Genomic DNA, 23133 nt, shown 5'->3' with positions numbered 1-23133 from the left:
ATCATGATTTCATTAGTGCCATGTGCTCTTAGCATTTATGCTAGCAAGTGGAGTTTTTGGCAAAAATAAAATAAAATGGTCAATTCTGTTACCGTCAAACTCTGTTATTTAATAAGATACTGGAAAGAATTTCTGTTAGTGAACAGTTTTTTTTTCTTAACTTTATGAAATGCCAAATGTATCTCCAATTATAGAATCACCCAAATGATGTTAGATTTACACAGCTAGCAGGTGTTTCTTGTGCTAAAGTTCAAATACCTTCAGTACAAATCCATTCGAATCCGTCAGCTTTTCCTTCCTAAGAAACATACAACCTCGCTAATGATCTTTCATCTGTTTAGCATCATCGGACTGACTTTTATCTGTACCATATGTCCTTTTTCTCATGGAACCTGGACGCTAGCCCTGAGCAGCCATGCACGCTAATCTGACTGGTATTCTTTTCATCAAGTCGATTTGAGAGTGAAAGTAGTGAATCTTTGAAGTGACTCATTTTGTCTGTATTTTGAAGCCTGCAATGCTACACATTACCAAAGCGACACATTAGAGAGCTGGTGGGTAAGACTTAACCAAGCTAACTTTAGCGGGAATTAGTGGGTGCTGTTTTGTTAATGAAATCACAGATTGTACAAATGACTGAACCTATTTATTTTAGGGCTGTCAAATAGTTAAGATATTTAAATCAAGATCAGCTTCATCATGCAAGTCTAGCTCCAATCAGTTATAATATCAAACCAAACAAATTTAATAACATGTTAACTTTGACAGCCCTAATAATTCATATACAATTTGGTTCTTTTTTTGTTGCATTTTTAATGGCAATGAACACATGTACTGCATGCATTAGCTGGGCAATGTATAGAATCGTGACTTGGTCTTCATGTGGTTTTAATGGAATTGTCAAATCTCTTAAGTTTGAAGAAAGGAATGTAGGCAGGGTGAAAATTTCAAAAGAATTCCATTGTCTCTGCATGTTCTTATCATAAATCTTTAGATTTAGACAGCAAGCTTCCATATTAGATTACCTATCACAAGGCTGAAAGAAATACTGTTGATTCTTTGCCAGAACATCCATCATCTCACAAACAGGAATGCCCTCTTAACACAGATCCCGGAAATTTGTGTGAAAAGAGACTTCGCTATTTAATGAGACACAGGATAAACAAGATGTGGAAGATGTGGTAGATCTCTCACCTCGGTTGTAATCCCAGTTTCCATAAGAGCTGCCACCACATACGCAGTCAAGGAGATCTTTCCATGAATCCCACCCTTAAAAGGAATTGGACAGAGCAACTTTCACCAGGGTGATGACAAATAACACCTCTATCCCAGCTTCCTCAGTTTGATGAGAACTTGTAAAGCTTAGGATTGTTGGCTTAAATACGCAATGTTCTGACACAACTAAACTGAAACGGTTCTTCTAGGACTTCTAAAAAGGAACAAGTGTAAACGTATCTTGGTCTAAGCTATCCTTTTTGTAGAAACTTAAGTCTAAACCTTCACAAATTAAGTGGGCCAGACAACAGATTTCCAAATGGACCTTTCCCAGTTCACCCATCTCACTCAAATTTCAGAGATACTCCAAACTGCTCAGTATTAAACAAAAAGAAGGTCTCCATTTATGTACCTGCAGGTCTTTGTTGAGGATCCGGCCCACTGCTGGGAATGATCCTTCCTCCTTTTGATGAGTGATCAGCCAGGATTTGGCAGCACGTAGTTCTTCAGGATCAATGAAGATGAAGCCACGTGACTGAGCAAATGATTTCAGTACGAATGCAGTCAACCTGGAGGACCAAGAGGTAACAGATACCAACACTGATGTCTTATGCTAGGAGTTCATTATAGGCAACTTGTAAAGGATTTTAAATCAGTCTTGGAAAGTCTGTCAAACATACGCAAACACTTGCCTGGAAGTCAAGCTGCGTAATACAGTGTGGATGCGAACAAAGTAGATTTTCTTGGAGAATGCCAAATCAAGTATGTTCCTGCATTCAACGTATGGGATCCCATACATAAACTGAAAACTATTTGAAACATTACACTGAGGATGAACGTTGACAGATCTAAGAAACAACTAATGGAAATGCTGAGAGACTTTGCCTTGTAAATGCTTTCACCTCTGTGAGTCAACTGAACCAGGGCTCTACAAACATGCAAACCATGTGCTAATTTGTTTTAACTGCAACATGGCATGTCATGGTGACATTCCTCAAAGCGGCCAGATGATGATACAAGTGACTTCACTTTAAATAAAGGTCAATAAATAAACAATCAGGGAGTTTTTTTGCAGCATGTGCTTTAGGGATGTCAAAACAAACACCCAAACAACACTACAGAGTCCTTGCAGGCCTGGCCTTGAATGTTATGTTCCCCAAGAGAGATCGTAAGACTGGAGCATTGAGCCTACAGGAATTTTTATAATGTTAAGTAATATGTGTAAGAGACTTTAACTGTCTGACCTAGGGGAAAGGTTCTAGAAAGTGTTTGGATGATATAAAGAGCAGCAAAGTGAAGGGGACACCCCTGACTCTTCTAGGTAGGCTTGCGCAAGACAATCAGTCAGAGGTTTGCAAGGTGCCTTTCTCACAATATAACCCTTGTAAGAAGTCGCCTAACCTAACGCTTTGGAATGCTTAGAAACCTCTGCCAGGACTCTCAAGGCAAACAGGGCTCTTAAAATTATCCCAAAACATCTGTGGTGAACCACTCCAAGCATGCATAAACTTGAGGTGAAGAGCTACTAACCTTAAGCATATCATTTTTCTATGTGGTTTTAAGGCACCCCAACAACAGAATTTGACCTGCATTGTGTTAATCTGGGTTTCTTCCTCCATGTCTAGATCATTTGTTGTTGACCTCAGCAGCCTAGATCTCTATTATATTTGACCCAATATATTTAACATTTCACAATAAGTGGTTCACAGAAGAATGTCAAGCAGGTTTGAAACTACTCTTTTAGTTTTAGGTGAACCAAAGGAAAACAAGTTCTGCAGCAACCTTACAGGAGTTTGTGGGATTGCTGGAGGGTGTCGAGTAGATTACTGGTGCATGTGGCTCATATTGGATCCAGACATGCCGATGCCAGCGAGTGATGCCAGAAGATGGGTTGCCAGATCTGGTCCAAGGTCTAAACATCTTTCCTCCACTTTCGAAGGCATCCTCACACATTACGAAACTCTGCTAAAGCTGCACCGACCTTCCAGGCATTTATAAGTAAAAGTTTTTACTGTGTTCCAGAACATTAGCTGCTCTTTCCACTGAAGAAGATTATGTTTGAAGGCCCTGGCATTACTAGGGCACCAAGGCGCTGATGGGGACATTAAATACTTGCTGCACCATTATGGCCAATCTTTTCATTAGGAACCACAATTTCCTGTTCTATCATTCAGCCCAAGCTGGGACATATTAACCCAGCTCTGGAGCTGCTGTTCACCTGGCAATAAATGATCTGTGCTAATAGGTGAAACTGGACCAGAAACAAAAGCAGGGTTGTTTCGGACTTATATACATTCTCAGACGAATGTACAATCTGAGAGAGAGTTTGACATACCCACTGGACCATGTCCCAACAGCTTTAAAATGGAATCCCCCATCAAGTACACTACCTAAAGCAGTAATCTTAGTGGTGTCAAGGTTTCTCAATTCATTCTTGTTTCTCACCTGTGCTTAACTGTGCAAACATTTTCTCCACTCACATACTCTCTGCCAATGCAGCATTGCACTTTCCAGAAACAGCAAAAACCAAGGATAAGATAAACATTAGCCTGCCGTCTAGTCGACTACTTTTTGGGATGACTGGTTAATCACTAGTTAAAATGAGTAGTCATGCAAGTTTATACGGGAATGAGGGGCGGCAGGGATTAAGTATGCACCCTACTTTTTGTGACTCCTACAGCCAAGGCTAACTTAATTTTCCTGTAACTCCCGTGTGTCCAGTGGTGGATCAGGCAATATAGTGGGGGTAGGGGGCTGTTGTCCTCACAGAGGGCATAGTTAATGATGGCTGTTCTGAACCACGCGAAGAAATCCCCCAAAACAACCAATAAATCTGTACTCCAGTGACTGGAGTCAGAGAGCTTATTAGTAGTTTGTTAATAAGGCTCCAGGGTACAGTCAGTTTGGCATTTTACAATGCATGACTCTATTAAAAGTCAGACAACCATGCTTAAATAAATGAATCATTTCGATTTTTTGTGCTAAACAAATATATATCATGAGCACAATATTTTTCTTTGGGTTTTCTTAGGGTACACAAACATCACATGCTTTCAATCTGAGGTTTAGCTTTCTATAATAAATCAAACAGAGTAGCAGGGTGTGTCAATATATGACAAATAATGAAACATGGATGTTTGTGAAGTTCACCTTTCTCTGACTGGAGATGGGGGGTGAAATAAAGGACATACTAGAAACTAAAATATGGTTTACGCTATTGTAATTAAAGTCAACTTCTTAGCAGACACAGCATGTACAGACTTCACACAGTAGAAGCTTACCACATGCTTCCGGAGGAATCTCTTTCCCCAAAGGCACTGTAGGAACCATCCTGCCTCTTGTATGTCAGTTGCCTCTGATAACCTGCCAGGTACATTAGAAGACCCAAGGCATTGTTTGCAGTGCGTTCATACAGACCTTCAATTACTTTAAAACAATTCTTCAGAAGATTAATAATCAAGAAGACGCATTTAAGAATGAAAGCATGTTTTGTCTTGTACCTTGCAGTAGGTAGTCAGTGGCCTCTGCCTCCACCTCTGGGCTGAGCTGATGGGTTTTCTGAAGGTACTTGAGAACAAAGACGTTGGGAGCGAAGTGGATCATGTTCTGCTCCCCACAACCAAAGGGGAGTCTGAGGAGCTTGTCGAGATTTTTGAGGGTAGGCCCCATAACATCACCTGGGACACAAAAGACTGTCACAATAGCAACTGCATGTCTAAATTAAAGAAACTTTAAGGTGAATTAGTTGCTTGTTCTGTTGGGTGGCTAGTGGCTACACTATAAATTCATCCTCACCAATCATGGCAGCGGTGGCTCTCTCTGAGCCTGGCACCACATTGTGGGGGACTCCCAGAGTGAAGGCCTCATTGTGGTTCTCATCTGCATCTTCTTTGCGCCAGATCCTGAACTCACCGACAGAACCCCAGCCAGTGGAGAAACCAATATGCCGCACCTGAGCAGGCAGTGGTCCAGCCCACTGCAGAATCAGGGTCTCACTGGATGGCTCACGGCCATGCCCCACCTATCACCAGAAAGATTATGTAACCATAAAACCAGACTATAGTGATAAGCTGGTATTCAGGCTAGGCCAAGATAGTTTGTCTGGTCTTTTTTAGATTGTTTTAAAATGGTTTTAGGTACTTTTCAAGTGGTCCATCTGGAAGACCAGATAAACACAGTGAAGCATCTAAACTGGGAAGCACAGTGAATGTGTTTTTTATTTGCTTTTAGAGCTTGTAAAAATGAAACACCCTAACAAAATGATGAACGGATCTGTGCATGACATGGTGGAGGATATGCATGCGCTCATTCAGAGAAAAACCAAGCAAGTATGACACACTTTAATTCAATAATAACAACATGGAAACCAATTAAGTTCTACTCAAAAAGCAGTTTGATGAATACTGCATTTAACAAGCACAGGGGGCTCATAAAAAACAATTGCCAAGTCTTGGCAAAAGCTACCCACATCACCTTAAGCCTACATAGACCCAGTTTGAAATCTCACGTTAATAGACAGTCTCCCTATATTATCAAGATTTGTCATTATATTAGACCATGCGCAATGGAACATGACTCAACATCCAACAATGAAAATAGGTCACTTTCAAAACAAATCTAGCCCCAGCTATATGCAAGTATACCAATGCAACAGAGTAGAGGTGCTGGATGTGAATATTTCTGTGCCAGTGCCAGTGAGAGCTACTCAATGATAATAAATCACTGGGTCTTTGCAATGGCATTAGCCAGTAGAATATGACCTCATTAGAATGCAGTGTTGGGGAGCAACTAACTAAACATAGCGACACTACTAACACAACTACATTTTTCAATAGCATGACAGTAGCTAGGCGGTTCTGAAAATGGTGTAGCCAGTTTTCCAGTAACAAGCTAGAAATTTAGCACAACACAACTCCTATAAGTCGTATTCAATTTTTCACTATCATCCCAGATATTTACCAAATGGACAAGACTCACAAAGCGTACCGAATGGATTTTTGATAAATTGCGCTCTACCAAAGTGAACTGTAACTCAGCAAAACTTTTCCCCTACCGAAGCGAAACTTGGTAAGCGCCACTGCCTCCACGGTCCGAACAAACCTGCTCAGTTTGATGACAGCGACCCCTTGTGGTAGAGCTGCCAGACTCTGGATAAATTGAGAATCATGATTTTTTTTTTCCAAAAAGAGATCACAGTTCTCCCATGATTCTGAACTAAGCAAAATAACATGTAATTTACTAGAGGCTGTGACAAAAAATTAATTGCCCCATTCTATTCAAAAATGTTTAATTAATTTGAATGAATTATTTAAAAATATGTTTGAGTGAATGATTCAATGACTCACTCATAAATACTTCACTTGTTCCATTGCTGAATGAATCAGCATTTTTTAATAAATCTCTTGAATGAATGATTCAATGACAAATACATTTTTTTACAATCATCTGTCGCCACCTTCTGGTGAAACAATGTAATAAATATTGTAATCAACAAATGCTATTTGAAGCACCAATTTGAAGCGAAAATTGCTTTCAAAAGATTATATTTTCCATTTTGATTGCAACCACCAGTATTTATATCCGAACTATAAACTTTATCCAAATACTTCTGTGATAATATGAATGATTGTAAGACAGCGATAATACTGTGTGGTTGAAAAGACTGCTTGTGAAGCCGTTTCATATCCAAACATGATAACTGCTCTCTTTGTTTCAGCGGCAGTGCGAACACTGATTTGAATGTTCTGATATGACTTTGTCAAAGGTTTGATAGACACAGACGAATCGTTGTCATTTAGAAATAAGACTGCGTGGGTGTTTGAATCGAGATCGCAATCTTTTAATGATTAATCGTGCAGCTCTATCTTGTGGTCTTAAAATTATATAAATCATATTACATCCTATAGTCTGACCTAAAGTCCCATCCTGAAATGCCATCTATATCTTAGGGTGTACAGTACACACACTAGGCACGGTTGCCTTGAACCAAGTCCGAACGCGATTATGCCCCCTCCCCACTCCCCCGCTGGCCTGCACTCACATTGCACTTTACTTTCCGGGCCGGAGCACGCTTTATGCTGCCTTCAAGTGCTATTGGAATTATCATAAATACGAGTTTCCTAATTAGACATTGGACATGAACGGCCCCTCAAGTCGTATTTACTACTGGGAAACAAAGATTTATTTGATACTCGAGTATCCGAGTTAGGCGGGCCATAAACTTTAAACATCGGGAGGGGACAACTGCTGTCAATGCTTTTCTTTATTAGTTTTTTTTTAACAACAACTACATCACCTTGTCTTGTCGTTAAAGTAGTGCCTATTTATATACGAACAATCATTTTAAGCATATTGTATGCATTATAAACAAGCATGTATTTAACCGAAATTCCAGAATTGTGAGCAAGCTGACTATCTAGCGTGGTGAATGTTTATGGTTATCAACCAATGGAATATTACATTTTATTCTTTCTGACAACAAATCATTTCAATGCGACAAGCTCATAATCACGACTTCATAAGTGGGAAACTTCACAGTGGAGTCCATAATTTTGTTAACTTTGTGGTTAACAAAGTTATTCATTTGTAAGTCGCTTTGGATAAAAGCATCTGCTAAATGACTGAATGTAAATGTTTATTATTTTGAGTCATTTGGGACTTGGTGACACACGGCCCTCTCACAATATATTGCAGATATATCACTTCAAGTTCCCAACTGAACTGTGCTCTGGCTGGCCCACCACTTCCAACAGAGCCAGGGATGGCTAAACGAACCGCACGGTACGGAGTGATCACACTAGTCAAACGAACTCGGCTTTGGGGGTCAAACGCACTTGGGCACGGTTCAGATCGCCTAGTGTGAGTACACCCTTAGCTATCAAATAAAAAAAACTGCATCTCCTAATGTTTTCAAGTCTAACTTACCTGCACTCCCCCTCCTCTCCAGCTGATCCAAAAGCTTCGGAACTCATCCCAGGATAGGATTCCTGGCGTTGGGGCGCTGGCTACAGGCTCTCCCATCTTACTCCGTGAGATCCAGGAGCGTGAGTTTTGCCGCCCACCCAAGACAATTTCCACCATTTCGGTGCTGTCATGTGCACTGGGCGAGAGGGCAATGTGGGCGTCGTTATGACTTTTGATGGCCACTTGTACATGCGTGACTTTCGCTGGCTTCTTGACGTATTGATACTCATATTTGTTGGGTGTGGAGATATGGATTCGTTCTGCGAAATGTCAGGGAAGAAATATTGGAGAATAAACTCCCCACTCTTTGGATTCTAACATGAAACTAGCAATTATTACTATCATTTTGAACAAATTAGAGAATTAATAAACAACAGGAAAGACCTTACCATTTGGACAGAAAAAGACGCTGTATGTGTACTCTCTAGGTAAACCTTCAGGCTATGGAAAAGCAAGAAGAAGGGATGTTTAAGCAACTGAACTACTAAAAAACACACTCCTTGCTCCAGGCAAAATCACATAACTCGTCTGCACATTCTTTAAAGGATTAGTTCACTTACAGAATAAAAAAATCCTGATAATTGACTAACTCCTATAACATCCATAACATTGTTCATGTCTTTATTACTTCAGTCAAAAAGAAATTAAGATTTTTGAGGAAAGCATTACAGGATTTTTCTCCATATAGTAGACTTCAATGGTGGCCAACGGGTTGAAGGTCCAAATTTCAGTTTCAATGCAGCTTCAAAGGGCTCTACATGATACCAGTCAATTAATAAGGGTCTTATTTAGTGAAACGATCAGTCATTTTCTAAAGAAAACAAAAATGTATTTACTTTTTAACCACAAATGCTTGAATTTTTATTCTGGAAGTGAACTAATCCTTTAACTTTGTAGCACTCACATCCTCTGGTCTGGAACACAGCAACAACAGATTCCCAGTGCTAACTATACAGTGCATTCTAATCTGAATGGTTACATAATTCACCGGTTTGCAACACAACATATAGCGACAATAACATCCAGGGTTCCCACCTCTACCAGCACACTCCTGCGCACATAGTCCATTCCCGCAGGGCTTCTCCTGTCCTCCTGTTCCTCACCCACTTTGCCTGCTTTGTTGGACTGCAGCCCATCAGAGCAGCAACTTGGCTCACTGTAAGCCACTGCGCGAGCTGCCATGGAAACAAATATGAGAAATGACAGATCACAACTCAGTGACACTGAAAATGATTTATTTGCATTGTGGGTGTATATGAGGGGAAGAGTTGGTGTTTGGAAATGTATACATGTACAAGTGCACACATGGGAGACTTCTGGCAGCCTTTTTTTTAACAAACCCTGCAATGTCTTCCGAGACCCTGATGGCCTGGGGATAATAAGATACACACATGGCTTTGCAGCAGAATGGCTGCTTGCCAGCAAAGCCCCTTTGTATGTGTGTAGTGAGAAGGAAGGACTTGGAGCCAGGGGGACTAGGACAGAGCCATTGGGGGCCCATTGGCCAGCACTGACCTGCAAATTCATTGACATGCCACAGAGACGCATAGAAAAGACCCCCACCTCTATGCCCTTATGTACTTTTCCTTGTCTGATAGCTTAAAAGAACATCGTTGTTGTCCAGCATGGGTCATTAGATAAGTCAATGACAAGGGTTTCATTTGGCAGCTGTGCTTTGCTAAGGCCAAAATGGCAGTACATTTAAGAAATTACAGGCTGAAACAAGTCAGAGTAAAAATATGCGACAATGATTGATTAATATTCCCAAGAATGTTTGCAATGTCTTGTAGTAATAAACATTATGTAAACAACAGTGAGAACAAATACACAATTCTTGTCAAACATGAAGCAAGCAGAAGATTTATAAACTACCAGGCAACTGAATTTGTTTCTCATGATCCTAAAAACCTTTTGATCTAAGTGCCCAGCATACAGGTTAACTCCTTCAGTACTGTTTAAAAAGTATCCCAAGATGCACCTCCTGAAGTTTTTCTGATTTCTTATACTGTTTCTGAGAAAGATTTGGTTTACCCATTGATTAAGTATTCGATGGACTAACCTGTGATATTGGCAGACACCAGTTCAGAAAAGAGCAGTACTATAAAAGTTGGCGTGGCCTCCCCAGGCGCCACACACTTTTTCCGGGTAAGATGGTGTTTTCCTGGGTGACCCACAAACTTGATCCCTTTGGGCACTGACACTTTCACATGGACCTATGGAGAATGAGTGTAAAAATAAGTCATGGAGTTTCTCCGTATTACACAAACACATGCTCTCCGCATTTTCAAACTTATAAGGCATGAACTCCCAAGGGCTCCTAAAGGATTCTGGGGAATTTTTGAGGTGCATTGCACATTTTCCATGCTGCCTATCTCATTGCCTCCCATCGTTCCTCAAGGATTCAACTCTAAACCCCTCAGCGCCAACACTGCTGCAAATCTTTTCTCTGAACATACCTCAAGTCAAAAATAAGCTGATACTAAATAACATTTCAGTCCACACGATATGAAGGCAGAAAATGGTTTACATAGCATCTATTGTAGTCAAAGACATGCAAGTGTCTTGTAACTGGTGCTTGTCCATGCAAAATTCATTCCCATGGTGCCAAAGTGTTGCTATTTAGTTACTAAGGTGTTCCGAGTTTGCTTGGCGGTTGCTAGGGTGTCTTGGGTGGTTGCTTATTGGCCCCGATTCTCTATGATAACACTGTGATATATAAGAGGTCATTGTGCTATAAACACATCCAAACTTTATTGTTAATCCAAAAACAGCTTATATTGAAGCCAATTTTTTTAAAATTCTGCCTCCGTAGAAGATCAACGCCTGCTTCTACATCACTGCTTGTTTAGCCCCGCCCACAGATTCACGCATGTAGTGCAAATATCGAGAACATCATTTATTTGATGACCTTTATTTTTAGTGAAATGCCAGACCGCGTCAGTAAGAACTTGCTCTTTTGTTCACTTCATTTTACCGTGGATTCATTTACAAACAAGGCACAATTCGACGCAAGATTTTCAGAAAGACTGAAACTAAAAGACGATGCTGTGCCAAGTATATTGTAAATGTAACCGAGTAACTGTTTTCATTACATTTAGTCATTTAGGAGACGCTTTTATCCAAAGCGACTTACAAATTAGGACAATAGAAGCAATCAAAACTAACAAAAGAGCAACAATATGTAGTGCAAATGACAAGTCTCGGTTAGCCTAACGCAGTACACATAGCAAGGTATTTTTTATATATTACGTGGTCACTATTGTCTGTTAAACAGATCGTTTGATATGTACTGAGTATTTATGCATTTTAAACCTAAATCACTGCAGCGTCCATCTCTGAAGGATGTAGCCTGTCAAACATAATCAACTTTTAGCCAATCATAGCAGTGGGCGTTCACTTCCGAGTCTACAATCCGCCACGTCTATTCAAACAGAGCATTCTGATTTGGGGGTAAAAACAGGAGAGAAAATAGCCTATTGCTTCTAAATTCTGATGTTTTTTTATTTTAAAATCTTGATAACATTATAAGTGGGCCTTAGAGAACAGTACAAAATAAAAAAAAGGTTCATGACCCTTTTAAGATTGTGGCAAATGTTGATGTATTTTTCTGCGTAAAAGCACATGCACACACCTCTGCACATGTAGGAAGGTAGTTATACACGGTCAATGGGACTTTGGTTTGTTCACCACGGACGACGCTGTATGGCAGGGTGAAGTCGATGAAGAAGGGCTTGAATGTGCGCAGCTCTGTGATCTGAGCCAGTCCCAGACCCTTTTCAGGAGAGAGACCGATAGCCTCCGTCACCCATGTGGTGATGGAATCAGTGACGTCCAAGTGTAACTCAGCCTCTCCAGTAACACTGCTGTCAAAGTTACAATTTGCAAAAATTATGTGTTTATATATATAAGCTCACCAAGGCTGCATTTTTGGGATTAAAACTGTTTTCTATGTGAATATATTTTAAAGTATAATTTATTCCTATGATGGCAAAGCTGAATTTTCAGAAGCCATTTTTACTCCAGTCTTCAGTGTCACATGATCCTTTAGAAATGATTCTAATATGCAGATTTGCTGCTCAAGAAAGATACAAATCTTTTAGTCTTTGCTGTCACTTTTGATCAATTTAATGCTTAATAAAAGTAATAATTTCTTTAAAAAAAAAAAAAAACTTACATTTATATAGTTTTAGTAAAGCAAAGTACTATTTTACTACCTGACGTTAAAGCAATGCCATATCCATGTTTCTGGGAAGAACGTACGCCTGCGGTTCTCTGCCCTGAAAAACACACACTGACATAAGAAACAACTCTCTTACTGACCTTAGAGACAACCACCCGTGAGATTAACCTTATAATTTCAGACACTGCGAGCATGTGTACCGTGTCCCAGATCGGGAATGCATAGCTGCCACTAAGGTGGAGGTGTGCGGTTGAAAAGCGGGCACGGCTTCGTCTGTGTACATCCCTCCACTCTGCCTGTGATTCAGACCCACCATATCTGTCATCACCACCAGCCCTGTCTCCTACAATACAGTTACATAAACATATTAGCCTTTAATATCTAAACTAGAGGTTTATGTTTTTTGAAAAATGGGAGACGGTGATGTTCTCACCGTAAAAGCAAAACGGGCATCTTTAGTGATGTCCCAGTGCCATGGAAACACAGAGGAACGTCGTCTTCGCGATGACAAGCCGGGCCACCAAAAATGTCCCTCATCTTTGGGTACCCCAAAAGCATCAGATACATCAAATTCAGCCAGTTCCTTGAACACCTGCAAACCCATAAACCCAAGAAACTGTTAAGACAATTTCTGAGCTATTGGTGACATGTTTGAAGGTTCATATGGGAACCAACCTTCTCAGGAGTGAGCTGGAACGCCTGCGGTTCTCTGCCCTGAAAAACACACACTGACATAAGAAACAACTCTCTTACTGACCTTAGAGACAACCACCCGTGAGATTAACCTTATAATTTCAGACACTGCGAGCATGTGTACCGTGTCCCAGATCGGGAATGCATAGCTGCCACTAAGGTGGAGGTGTGCGGTTGAAAAGCGGGCACGGCCTCGTCTGTGTACATCCCTCCACTTTGCCTGTGATTCAGACTCACCATATCTGTCATCACCACCAGCCCTGTCTCCTACAATACAGTTACATAAACATATTAGCCTTTAATATCTAAACTAGAGGTTTATGTTTTTTGAAAAATGGGAGACGGTGATGTTCTCACCGTAAAAGCAAAACGGGCATCTTTAGTGATGTCCCAGTGCCATGGAAACACAGAGGAACGTCGTCTTCGCGATGACAAGCCGGGCCACCAAAAATGTCCCTCATCTTTGGGTACCCCAAAAGCATCAGATACATCAAATTCAGCCAGTTCCTTGAACACCTGCAAACCCATAAACCCAAGAAACTGTTAAGACAATTTCTGAGCTATTGGTGACATGTTTGAAGGTTCATATGGGAACCGACCTTCTCAGGAGTGAGCTGGAAGCCTGGTTTGAGAAGGTACATGCTTTTGTCCACAGAAGCTACACACACACATGAGCCAGTCTCTGCTCGGACCTTCATGCTGACTGGACTGCCCGGCATCGACTCGTTTGAGGACAAAGACACAGAGACCTAAGGACAAGAAAGTCATGAGTTTGGAACAAGATGAAGGCGTGAACAATGAAAGAACTGTTGGTGAACTGTGCCTTTAATAAATTATAAACCAGATTATTAAGTAGTGAGCTTCAACCTAACCCACCTCATTTTCGAAACGGGGCTGCACAGGAAGCTGCAGACTGTCAGTCACCCCCTCTCCATTTTCCCGAACATAGTAGACCAGTAGGCGACTGAGGGGGGCCATAGCAGGAGTCACGTTGAAATGGAGAACCGATACGCAGCTGTCTCTTTCAGCCTGAGAAGAGGACACACCAGAGTCTGGGCAGACAGAGGACACAAAGATGGACAGACAAAAAATGGGGAGGAAAAAGAGGAAGAATAGAGCCTTTATGAGCTAAAGGTTAGCTTCATTATTTAATTAATGTTTCAAAACATTGTGTCATGAAATAAGCAATATTATTCTCAGAACAATGCGCAGTACACAAAAGTGATTAATTAGAAATAAGGAAATATAAAGCATGAAGTATTTAAATTAAAAGTAACAAAATCCACTACAATTTTATGAATTACCTAGTAGACAACAGTGTAAGTAAGGACCATTAGATTAAAGACAAAAACAAAGAAAATCAAGGTAAATATTTTTATTGTTTGTCATTTTGTCACAGTATGCCAAAAGAAAAGTGAAAATATAATTTAATTGTATTTAGGATATATAAAATTGTATCTGTAAAATCAGCCTTAGCAAGACAAAAGAGTCAGAGATTTTTAAAAAATGTTTAAAATGTCATTTAAATCACAGAAAACAGTATCAAAAACAGTATTTTAAAAATGTATTTTATGACCAAAAGTGCCCATAAGTCACTAAATTGAAAAAGGCATATTGCTGTAATTGCAATAATACTGACCCGAGTCTCGTGGCGGTTTGGCGGTGGTGTGGATGTTTGTGTCAAAGGTGACTGTAGCTCTCTTTTCACGGAGGGCCATGCTCTTGGCATGTCTCTGACCCGACTGCACGATATTCCCACGAGAGGCGATCTCGTAGTGCAAAGTGAAGTTACAGGGACAGGTGGACTTCAAGGAGATCTCTGCTTCTTGTCCAATCTAGGCACAAACAGGTGCTTCCATGATTAAAGGTTGTTTGTCTTATAAAGCATCGCTAATTATATTGGCAGTGTCTCTTACCACAAGACGAGCACTGGGACTTAGGAGCTGGATGTGGCACTTGCTAGGAGAATACCAGCTACTGATGGACAGATAGTTGGGGAGATACTGGTCTCCTGCAGGCCTGCCATCAATGGCAGTCACTTTTGACTGCAAGCAAAAAGAAAAGAAATGAACTGAATCTGAAAGTTAGAAATAGACGGTACTGTGACTTGGACTGTATTTGTTGCTACTTCTACCAACATATTGGTGAAAAGCTATACAAAAACAATTAATAGTACTTCTCTTTCAGACTGCATTCCTATCTTTCACAAAGCATATTGCACCAAACTCCAGATTTACACAGATGCAAATGTGCATCTTTAGTGTTGAAACACCTGAAACACGTCCTTCTCAATGATCAAACAAACCAAAATTCATGGTCAATAAAATCCAGGTGTTGATCAAAACTTCTAGTGTGAAAGTGACATTAGAGCTAGGGTATACAATCCTGTTCCTGGAGAGCCAGTGTCCTGCAGATCCAACCAGATCCAACACGTTTGCGTGGAGGTTTCTAGTGAGTCTTAAGACCTTGATTAGCTGGTTCAGATGTGCTGGGGTTGGAGCTAAACTCGGCAGGATAGTGACCCTCCAGGAACAGGTTTGGACACCCCTACATTAGAGGAACCGTCCCAATGGCACTTGAGTAACCTGGGAGTCATGTGCCTTGCTGAACAATGGTACTACTTCAATCAACACCAGTGTTTGAAACTATAACTTTTCAGGAATTGAACCTACAATTACTAGCCTCTTAAAGGAACACTCCACTATTTTTGAAAATAGGCTCATTTTCCAAATCCCCTATAGTTAAACAGTTGAGTTTTCAAATCTATTTAGCCAATCTCCGGGTCTGGTGGTAGCACTTTTAGCTGTAGCTTAGCATAGATCATTGAATCTGATTAGACCGTTAGCATCTCGCTCAACCTGCTTGCACAGGGAGCGTGCTGGGGACTATTTTCAGGCGCTGCGTAATATCATTGCGCCTGCTGCACCCATGGTACGGCAGCAAAGTTCCTTGATTATTACGCCGGAATGAGAGTAGCCTATAGTTCCTTGCCATATCGGCCTAGAAAATTGCAACTTTTCATTTTCCGTCTGTCTTAGTACACGATGTAAATATAGAAGAGTCAAGTTTTAAATAGGATAAATATAGAAACTCTATGGTCATTTTTGAGCGAGATGCTAACGGTCTAATCAGATTCAATGATCTATGCTAAGCTACAGCTAAAAGTGCTACCACCAGACCCGAAGATCGGCTGAATGGATTCGAAAACTGTAAAACTCAACTGTTTAACTCTAGGGGAGTTGGAAAATGAGCCTATTTTCAAAAATAGTGGAGTGTTCCTTTAAAGGGATAGTTCACCCAAAAATGAAAATTCTGTTACATGTCACATGGACTACTTTGTCGATCATCTTGGTACTTTTCTGTGCCTTGACCGTGGTAGTTCCCTAGCTGTCTATGGGAGGGTCAGAGAGCCTCTTAGGTTGGCTACCCTTCACCACCCCTAAAAGAAGCGTCCACCAAATCTCCAAATCCCTCCCACTGACCTCCAGCCAGACGTACTGGGCAGCTGTGGGGATGGAGGGAATCTCAAAAGTGGCCTTGCCATTGCGTGAGACCAGCTCACTAATGTAGATGTTGTCCTTCGGGGTAAGTTCGGCCTTAACCCGCACTTGTACTCCTTCCGCTGGGCTCCCGTCAGGATAGGTCACCTCAATCTGGGGTCAGTGGTGAAAAACGATCATTCCAAATTAGCATTGATTAGTAGAAAGGATAAAAGGAAACATCTAATCTGTTTTCTACCAGAAGACTGATCCTCCTCTCACCATCCCTTTGTAGGGCAGACCAGGTTTGAACTGCTTGCGCGTATCTTTGGAATACTTGATATCAATGAGCTGCTTGTGGACGGGCGTTGAATCATCGAACATGGTCTGCTGTCCACCATCCACACTGCTCACTGTCACCCACATGTTCACTGCACCTCGGAAATGGTCTGTAACCTCTAAGGGCATCATGTCCTTCACGCAGAGCCTGAAAGTGGCTGAGCCTTTGATCTATGTAGAAGAAAAGAAACTTGTTGCAGAGAATTGCTACTTACTTTTGATGTTACAAGGGCATAGAGTGCTAAAAAGACTAACTTGGACTAGTTGGTTAACACTGGTTAGTTACTGGTCAATCTTGCCCCTGTCCAAATTGGCAATTTTTAATGTGGACTTGCAGTTTTGCCCATGCAGACCACAAGGAGTGGCTATGGACTAAACCTTTGTGGAAACCACATGCCAGCAATGTCTCCTTTTGCCGAGTTTCACTGGTCTAGACATTACAGTGGACTACTACTCAACAGTCTACATGTCGTTACAAGTGTGAAATTAGAGGTGGACCGCAAAGGGTGAGGCTGGCATTTGGGATAGAGCGCTAGCAGACCAGTGCAGCCATGCTTGCAAATCTTTGCTGGTGAAGACGGTCAACTAAAGAAGTTGAGCAAGTTAAGGAACCTCATGGAGACAACAGCATGCAAAACAGAACATATGCAAGACTTTTCAGCAGAGAAATACTTTATCATGCACTCACCTCCATTGATTTCACCACCGAGTGGCCAACTTCATGTCTGTAGTAGCCTATGCCATTGACTGTCATATTAACTGTTAATTTGCCCGACACTGGCTTTCCAAAGGTGTACCTGGAAAAAGGCAGGGTGAGTAAGAAATTGAAGGCCATTGTAAAATGACTAGCTTAAGGTGTCAGGCAGGTTTTTGTCCTATTACCTTGCCTTGACTGTGACCTGTTCACATGAATTGAGGTCTCGAATGTAGGGAGGGGGCTCAATGATGAGCTCAAACCTGGGCATGACTGTTCAAGAGAAAAGCAGACTAAAATCAATCATATTTATTGGTTTCTGTCCATTTCACTCTTACTGAATTGGAAGTTTTAGTCAACAATAACATTTCAGTTGACAATATGCAAAAAACAAATGTCCTTTGTTTTGAAACTGTCCTTGTTGTGAAAACCTGAATTCCTTAAATGATAGCATATTATGGATTCATGCTTTAGAGAGTGTTATTAATTTTCTATGTTTTAGAGACGATTTACTGTATTGTGTGGTTACATTTAATTGAATCAGTTCTTTAAAGGGGTCATATGATGCGATTTCAATTTTTCCTTTCTCTTTGGAGTGTTACAAGCTCTTGGTGCATAAAGAAGATCTGTAAAGTTGCAAAGACTAAAGTCTCAAATCCAAAGAGATATTCTTTATAAAAGTTAAGAGTCAACCACGCCTACCTAAAACGGTTCGTTCTAACATGCCCCCACATGTCTACATCACTATGTGGGAAGATTTGCATAACACCGCCCAAATGTTCACGCAAAAAAAGAAGGCGTGGTTTCAGGAACAGCAGTAGTGTTGATACAGCCATGTCAGGGAGACGCTGTGTTTTCTCTGATCACAAATGCAGACATGGTTTTATGTGTACGCGACGCGATGCAACGCAACGCGTAAAAAGACAGTATAAGTCATTATAATCCGTAATTATGTCCCCACTGGATGCAACAAATGCCTCGTTTTTAAATGGGTTTTATTGGTTTTGTCTCGTTGTGCCGGGAGTCAGCATCACAGTATGGTAAGTGGCGTAACATTTCCGTCACACGCTTGAGGTATTCGGCCAATCACAATGCACTGGATAGCTGGCCAATCAGAGCACACCTCGCTTTTCAGAACGATGAGCTTTGTAAAAATCGACGCGTTTCAGAAAGGCGGGGCATAGAGGAGCAACAATAATGTACATTATGTGGAAAATAATGTGTTTTTTTAACCTTAAACCGCATAAACACATTGCATTACACCAAATAATGTTCTTTTTAGCAACGTCATATGACCCCTTTAAAAAGAATAAACACTCACCATACTTCTGCACTTCAAATGACTTGTTGTACGTGTGGCCTTGCATCTCCACGAAGACTAACCATTCGCCGAAGACTAGTTGGTCTGATAGTGGAAAGCTCATATTGACAATTCCTAACAGAGAACATATTATGCCTTATGGTGATCAAAGCTTATTACATATCATGGTGACAGTCACATAAACTAAAGTTGTACAGTGTGATTATGAATTGATTGCAACATTATTAAAGTATACAAAAGCCTGGTTACACTCGAAGGAACACAATAGTAACAATTCTTACCACAACATACAGACTTCAGACCTTTCCAATGGACTATGCGGGATCCTCTGGGGTCCTAGGTAAACAAAGTGGTAATCTTAAACAGCATGTGGTAAAAATAGTCACATTCTTGCTTATTTGCTTGCCTTAAATCCAGAGGCCACTTTACACTCATAAAAAGGCAGCAAAAAATCAAGCTTAAGCAAACATGTCTCAAATCCAATAATGCTTTCAAACAAACTGACCTTGCCCTGACTCAAAGGGTGAACACTCCAGGAGCCCGTCAATCAGGGCAAAACTACACACACCCCAACTGACACTTCCTCTAGCGAGAGCCAGAGGCCGACGGTGCCAATCTAACATAAACATGAAACATCGCATACATAGCAAACATTTTGTTCTGGTCCCCCTTTGGCCATTTGCACAGCTTTCAGAAGAATTTTCTGGAACTGAGCAACAGTGTTTGCCCCAGAGACGCTTCAAAGACCAAGCAGCATGTGGGAAAGAGATGGAAGCTAAGCAGAGCAGTGGGGGGCAACGCCCCAGGAAGACTTGCTCCCTTTTATCTTCCTAGTCGCCCACTAGCGTCTGCTCTAGGGTCAAACCCAACACCGGCGACCAGTTGTGAAGCTCTATAGCTGTGCAACATGAACCCTGCTGGGAAAAAAACACTCCAACCATGCTTCCCAACCAGAGCAGTGTCCACCCCACGGCCTCCACTCACCACTATGTAAGCTTCAATCTGTAAAACAAAACAAAGAAGTGATTAGAGGCATAAGGACGAAAAAACTGTATAACTACAGCTACTTTAACCTCCTCAAGATTTGAATCAATCCTGCATCTGAGAGAAGTTTTGCAGAATTTTGCCAGCGTGCAATCTTTACCAGCCCAGTTTTCAAAAAGGATATTATCCACACACTATAGCTGGAGCCACTTTTGGGGAAAAAAATAGTCTCTAAGTGTCTCTGGTGAATGTGTTTCTGTAATTTGCGTTTTAGTTTGTACATGAAGGTAGTAGAGCTAAGCTACCTATTGTGCCTTTCTAAAAATGTTTGCAAGATAAGATTTTAGACTAAATAAACACTGCTAATGCTAAATAGGACAATGCTTCTCTAATACAAAGCATCATTTAATATATTAGCATGTATTTTCAGGACTTCACCTTTTCACTGGTTGGCCTTAGGTCTGGTGTGACAGCATATACATTTATAAGAACTAGAAGGGAGAGAAAAAACATATAGTAATTAATTAAAATTCTAATTCTTTCGCAAAGCTATTCATGACACTATTTGGCTATGTTTGGAACAGCATGCAGGAGGTACAGTGTGAAAAATAAGCAAATTTTCTGTATGCACAGAATACTCAGATGACATCTGCCAAATTCTGCAATATGTAACAGACCATGCGATATAAAATATTGTGACCCACAGTGCAATGCACTTAACATAGCCTTTCATTTCTAGTGTGAGGAATGAATCAGAAGTGATATCGGCCAAGTTTTTTTAAAACATCTTTAACCAGAATGGTAAGAGTTATGGCTTAAGACGTAATAAAAAATGCCAAATAACTATTAATTTAAAAGATAAAAACTGGAATTGTATGGAGGTCATGTGACAGCAATGTCACAATCTACTGTTTTGTGCTGCATTATTTTTGGCATTTTTAAAAACATTAGGACGTATACAGTGTGTATGTAGTATGCTAGTAATCTAAACACAGCCAATATCAACAGCATTTAGACATTTAGCAATACAAACAGAGTTAGCATCATCAGCAACCCATTCCCATTTGGTGAAAGGAGATAGACCTTTCTGCCGGGGCTTATAGACTGGCTTGTCGGTCTGGATGAAAACAGTTGTGCCTTTGCTGTCCACCGTCACAGTGGTGTGGTTGTGGAAGATGTAGCCACCCTCATTGAGCTGGCGGTTCCCCCAAACCTTCAGATGTGCCTGGCCTCTGAGATCTGACGGCACCTGGGAACATTGTGGTTATTAGGCATAAAGGTCTCATTGAGTGCAGATGCTACTTTAAAGGGATAGTTCAACCAAAAATGGAAGTTCTGTCATTAATTACTCACCCTCATGTCATTCCAAACCTGTAAGTCCTTCGTTCATTTTCGAAACACAAATTAAGATATTTTTGATGAAATCTGAGAGCTTTCGTACCCTGCATAGACAGCAACATAACCACCACGTTAAAGGCCAAGAAAGTTAGTAAGGACAATGTTAAAATAGTCCTTATTAACTTCAGTCAGAATTCGACACACGTTCACGACACATGCGTGTTTTGCATTTTCTTTGCACACAAAAAATATTCTCGCAGCTTCATAAAATTAAGGTTGAACCACTGATATCACATGGACTATTTTATCGATGTCCTTACTACCTTTCTGGGCCTTGAACGTGTCAGTTGTGTTCCAGTCTATGGAGGGTCAGAAAGCTCTCAGATTTCATCAAAAATATCTTAATTTGTGTTCCGAAGATGAACGAAGGTCTTACGGGTTTGGAATGACATGAGGGTGAGTAATTAATGACAGAATCTTCATTTTTGGGTGAACTATCCCTTTAAGGACTATGGGCTAAAACAGGCTTATGATTGGCTCACCTTTATTTTGATGGTGCCTTTATCTGAAATGAAAAAGAAATGACAGTTTAAGTGAAATCTGCACAAGCATGATTTCTGCATCAAAGCATGAATTTATAGTGAAATAAAGGGCTTCACTGAACAAACCAGAAATTATGATCATTTATGTTTGGTGCCATATTTAATTTGACACAATTTATGGAAAAGAAGCTTAAATATTAGTATTGATGTTTAACTTGTTAACCATGGACAGTGATCTTTGGTGGGTCAAGATATTGCAAAAGGAGCTCTTGGTTGGTTTGTTTTTAATGCCATGCCAGTTTCTATAGCTATGAACATGGCAAAAACTATAGTTATTAAAATTTAAAATAGAAGCTAAATAAGATATTTAAGACACAATAATTACAGATGTAAAAATTAACTTGATTAAAAACATTTTCAAGGGTAAGAGGAGCTCTTGGCACCACAGCTGTTGTTGGGCATTACTTTTGTATATACTTTTGTATTTAGATGCTGTATTGAGCAATATTGAATTTATGTGAATATCCAACATAATTCTTACCTCGTACAGTGCCATGACTATGAGCCACAATCTCGCCCTTGACGCTGAGCTGCAGTTGTACTCGTGTGTCCTCTACTGCATTGAAGATGGTCACACTCACGGCCTCTTCCACACCGGCACGGAACACAGATGGCGCGGCAATCAGGTAACCTCTGTGAATCATAGGACGGAGAGCAACAGCTGTGTGTGTTTACATCACAAGACTCCAGGTACCAATTACGCTAACACTTTGTTTTGTCTAGAGCATACATCTGAATCTCACATCATAGGACACACAAATCAAACAAATAAGGATGCCCAACCTTACCACTTGGGAAAACATAAAACAAATATCAGAAGTTCAAACACAAACTGGCAAGTGTTTTGTGATTCTTTGTTGCCCATGTTGGGTGTTGTGAGAAAGGTGGAACCTTATGATTGATCTCGAAACAACAAATTTCAGACCAATAGTCAGTTTGTAAATTAGGGCGCAAGGTGAATATTCAACGCCAAGGCTGATCACTACGGCCCGCGGCTACTCAATTTAGCCTACCAAAATATCTTCTAATATAACAAATTACTCTTGTTGCTTAATTTACAATGAGGAGTTGACCACTATGAAAAGGGGCTCCAAAGGCACTTTGCAGGACCATGACTAGGGCTGTGTCTGAAAACGCCCCATACTCTTATATAGTGCACTATTTGAGGAAATAGCCATTTGTAGTGGACATTATCAAGTGCACTCATGCACTACCATAATGCACTGCAATAATGAATGTGCAAATAATGTACGATCAACGGCTAGAGAATGGATTCTATGCAGAGAGAGAGTCACTTCCGCATTTTTTAGTGCGTGCATTTAATC

At 40.6% G+C, this 23133-nt stretch overlaps 1 protein-coding gene across 3 annotated transcripts in view; it reads right to left on the bottom strand.

The window, feature by feature from the left end:
* The window catches only part of LOC107729694 (C3 and PZP-like alpha-2-macroglobulin domain-containing protein 8), a 47470-nt gene that overhangs the window by 21025 nt on the left and 3312 nt on the right, over window positions 1-23133 (bottom strand). For 2 of the 3 annotated variants that reach the window (XM_016540358.1, XM_016540360.1), the window contains exons 2-29: window positions 22290-22441; window positions 21749-21771; window positions 20952-21117; window positions 20307-20359; window positions 19869-19886; window positions 19166-19220; window positions 18885-18998; window positions 17752-17836; window positions 17558-17666; window positions 16813-17040; window positions 16534-16704; window positions 14968-15096; window positions 14691-14886; window positions 13928-14103; window positions 13651-13800; window positions 13409-13567; window positions 13176-13318; window positions 12393-12455; window positions 11810-12041; window positions 10238-10391; window positions 9214-9353; window positions 8568-8619; window positions 8140-8438; window positions 5011-5236; window positions 4716-4892; window positions 4497-4578; window positions 1628-1784; window positions 1195-1269 (exon numbers count right to left, since the gene is read on the bottom strand). In XM_016540358.1, the coding sequence (XP_016395844.1) occupies window positions 1195-1269; window positions 1628-1784; window positions 4497-4578; window positions 4716-4892; window positions 5011-5236; window positions 8140-8438; window positions 8568-8619; window positions 9214-9353; window positions 10238-10391; window positions 11810-12041; window positions 12393-12455; window positions 13176-13318; window positions 13409-13567; window positions 13651-13800; window positions 13928-14103; window positions 14691-14886; window positions 14968-15096; window positions 16534-16704; window positions 16813-17040; window positions 17558-17666; window positions 17752-17836; window positions 18885-18998; window positions 19166-19220; window positions 19869-19886; window positions 20307-20359; window positions 20952-21117; window positions 21749-21771; window positions 22290-22441 (3784 nt within the window). The remainder of the gene's footprint in view (window positions 1-1194; window positions 1270-1627; window positions 1785-4496; window positions 4579-4715; window positions 4893-5010; window positions 5237-8139; window positions 8439-8567; window positions 8620-9213; window positions 9354-10237; window positions 10392-11809; window positions 12042-12392; window positions 12456-13175; window positions 13319-13408; window positions 13568-13650; window positions 13801-13927; window positions 14104-14690; window positions 14887-14967; window positions 15097-16533; window positions 16705-16812; window positions 17041-17557; window positions 17667-17751; window positions 17837-18884; window positions 18999-19165; window positions 19221-19868; window positions 19887-20306; window positions 20360-20951; window positions 21118-21748; window positions 21772-22289; window positions 22442-23133) is intronic. The other variant, XM_016540359.1, reaches the window with a different exon arrangement.

This window comes from Sinocyclocheilus rhinocerous, unplaced genomic scaffold (assembly GCF_001515625.1).
Source record: "Sinocyclocheilus rhinocerous isolate Xijiao unplaced genomic scaffold, SAMN03320098_v1.1 scaffold1149, whole genome shotgun sequence".
Lineage (NCBI taxonomy): Eukaryota > Metazoa > Chordata > Actinopteri > Cypriniformes > Cyprinidae > Sinocyclocheilus > Sinocyclocheilus rhinocerous.
Note: the sequence above shows the minus strand (reverse complement) of the source record. Positions and strands in the feature narration are given on the sequence as shown.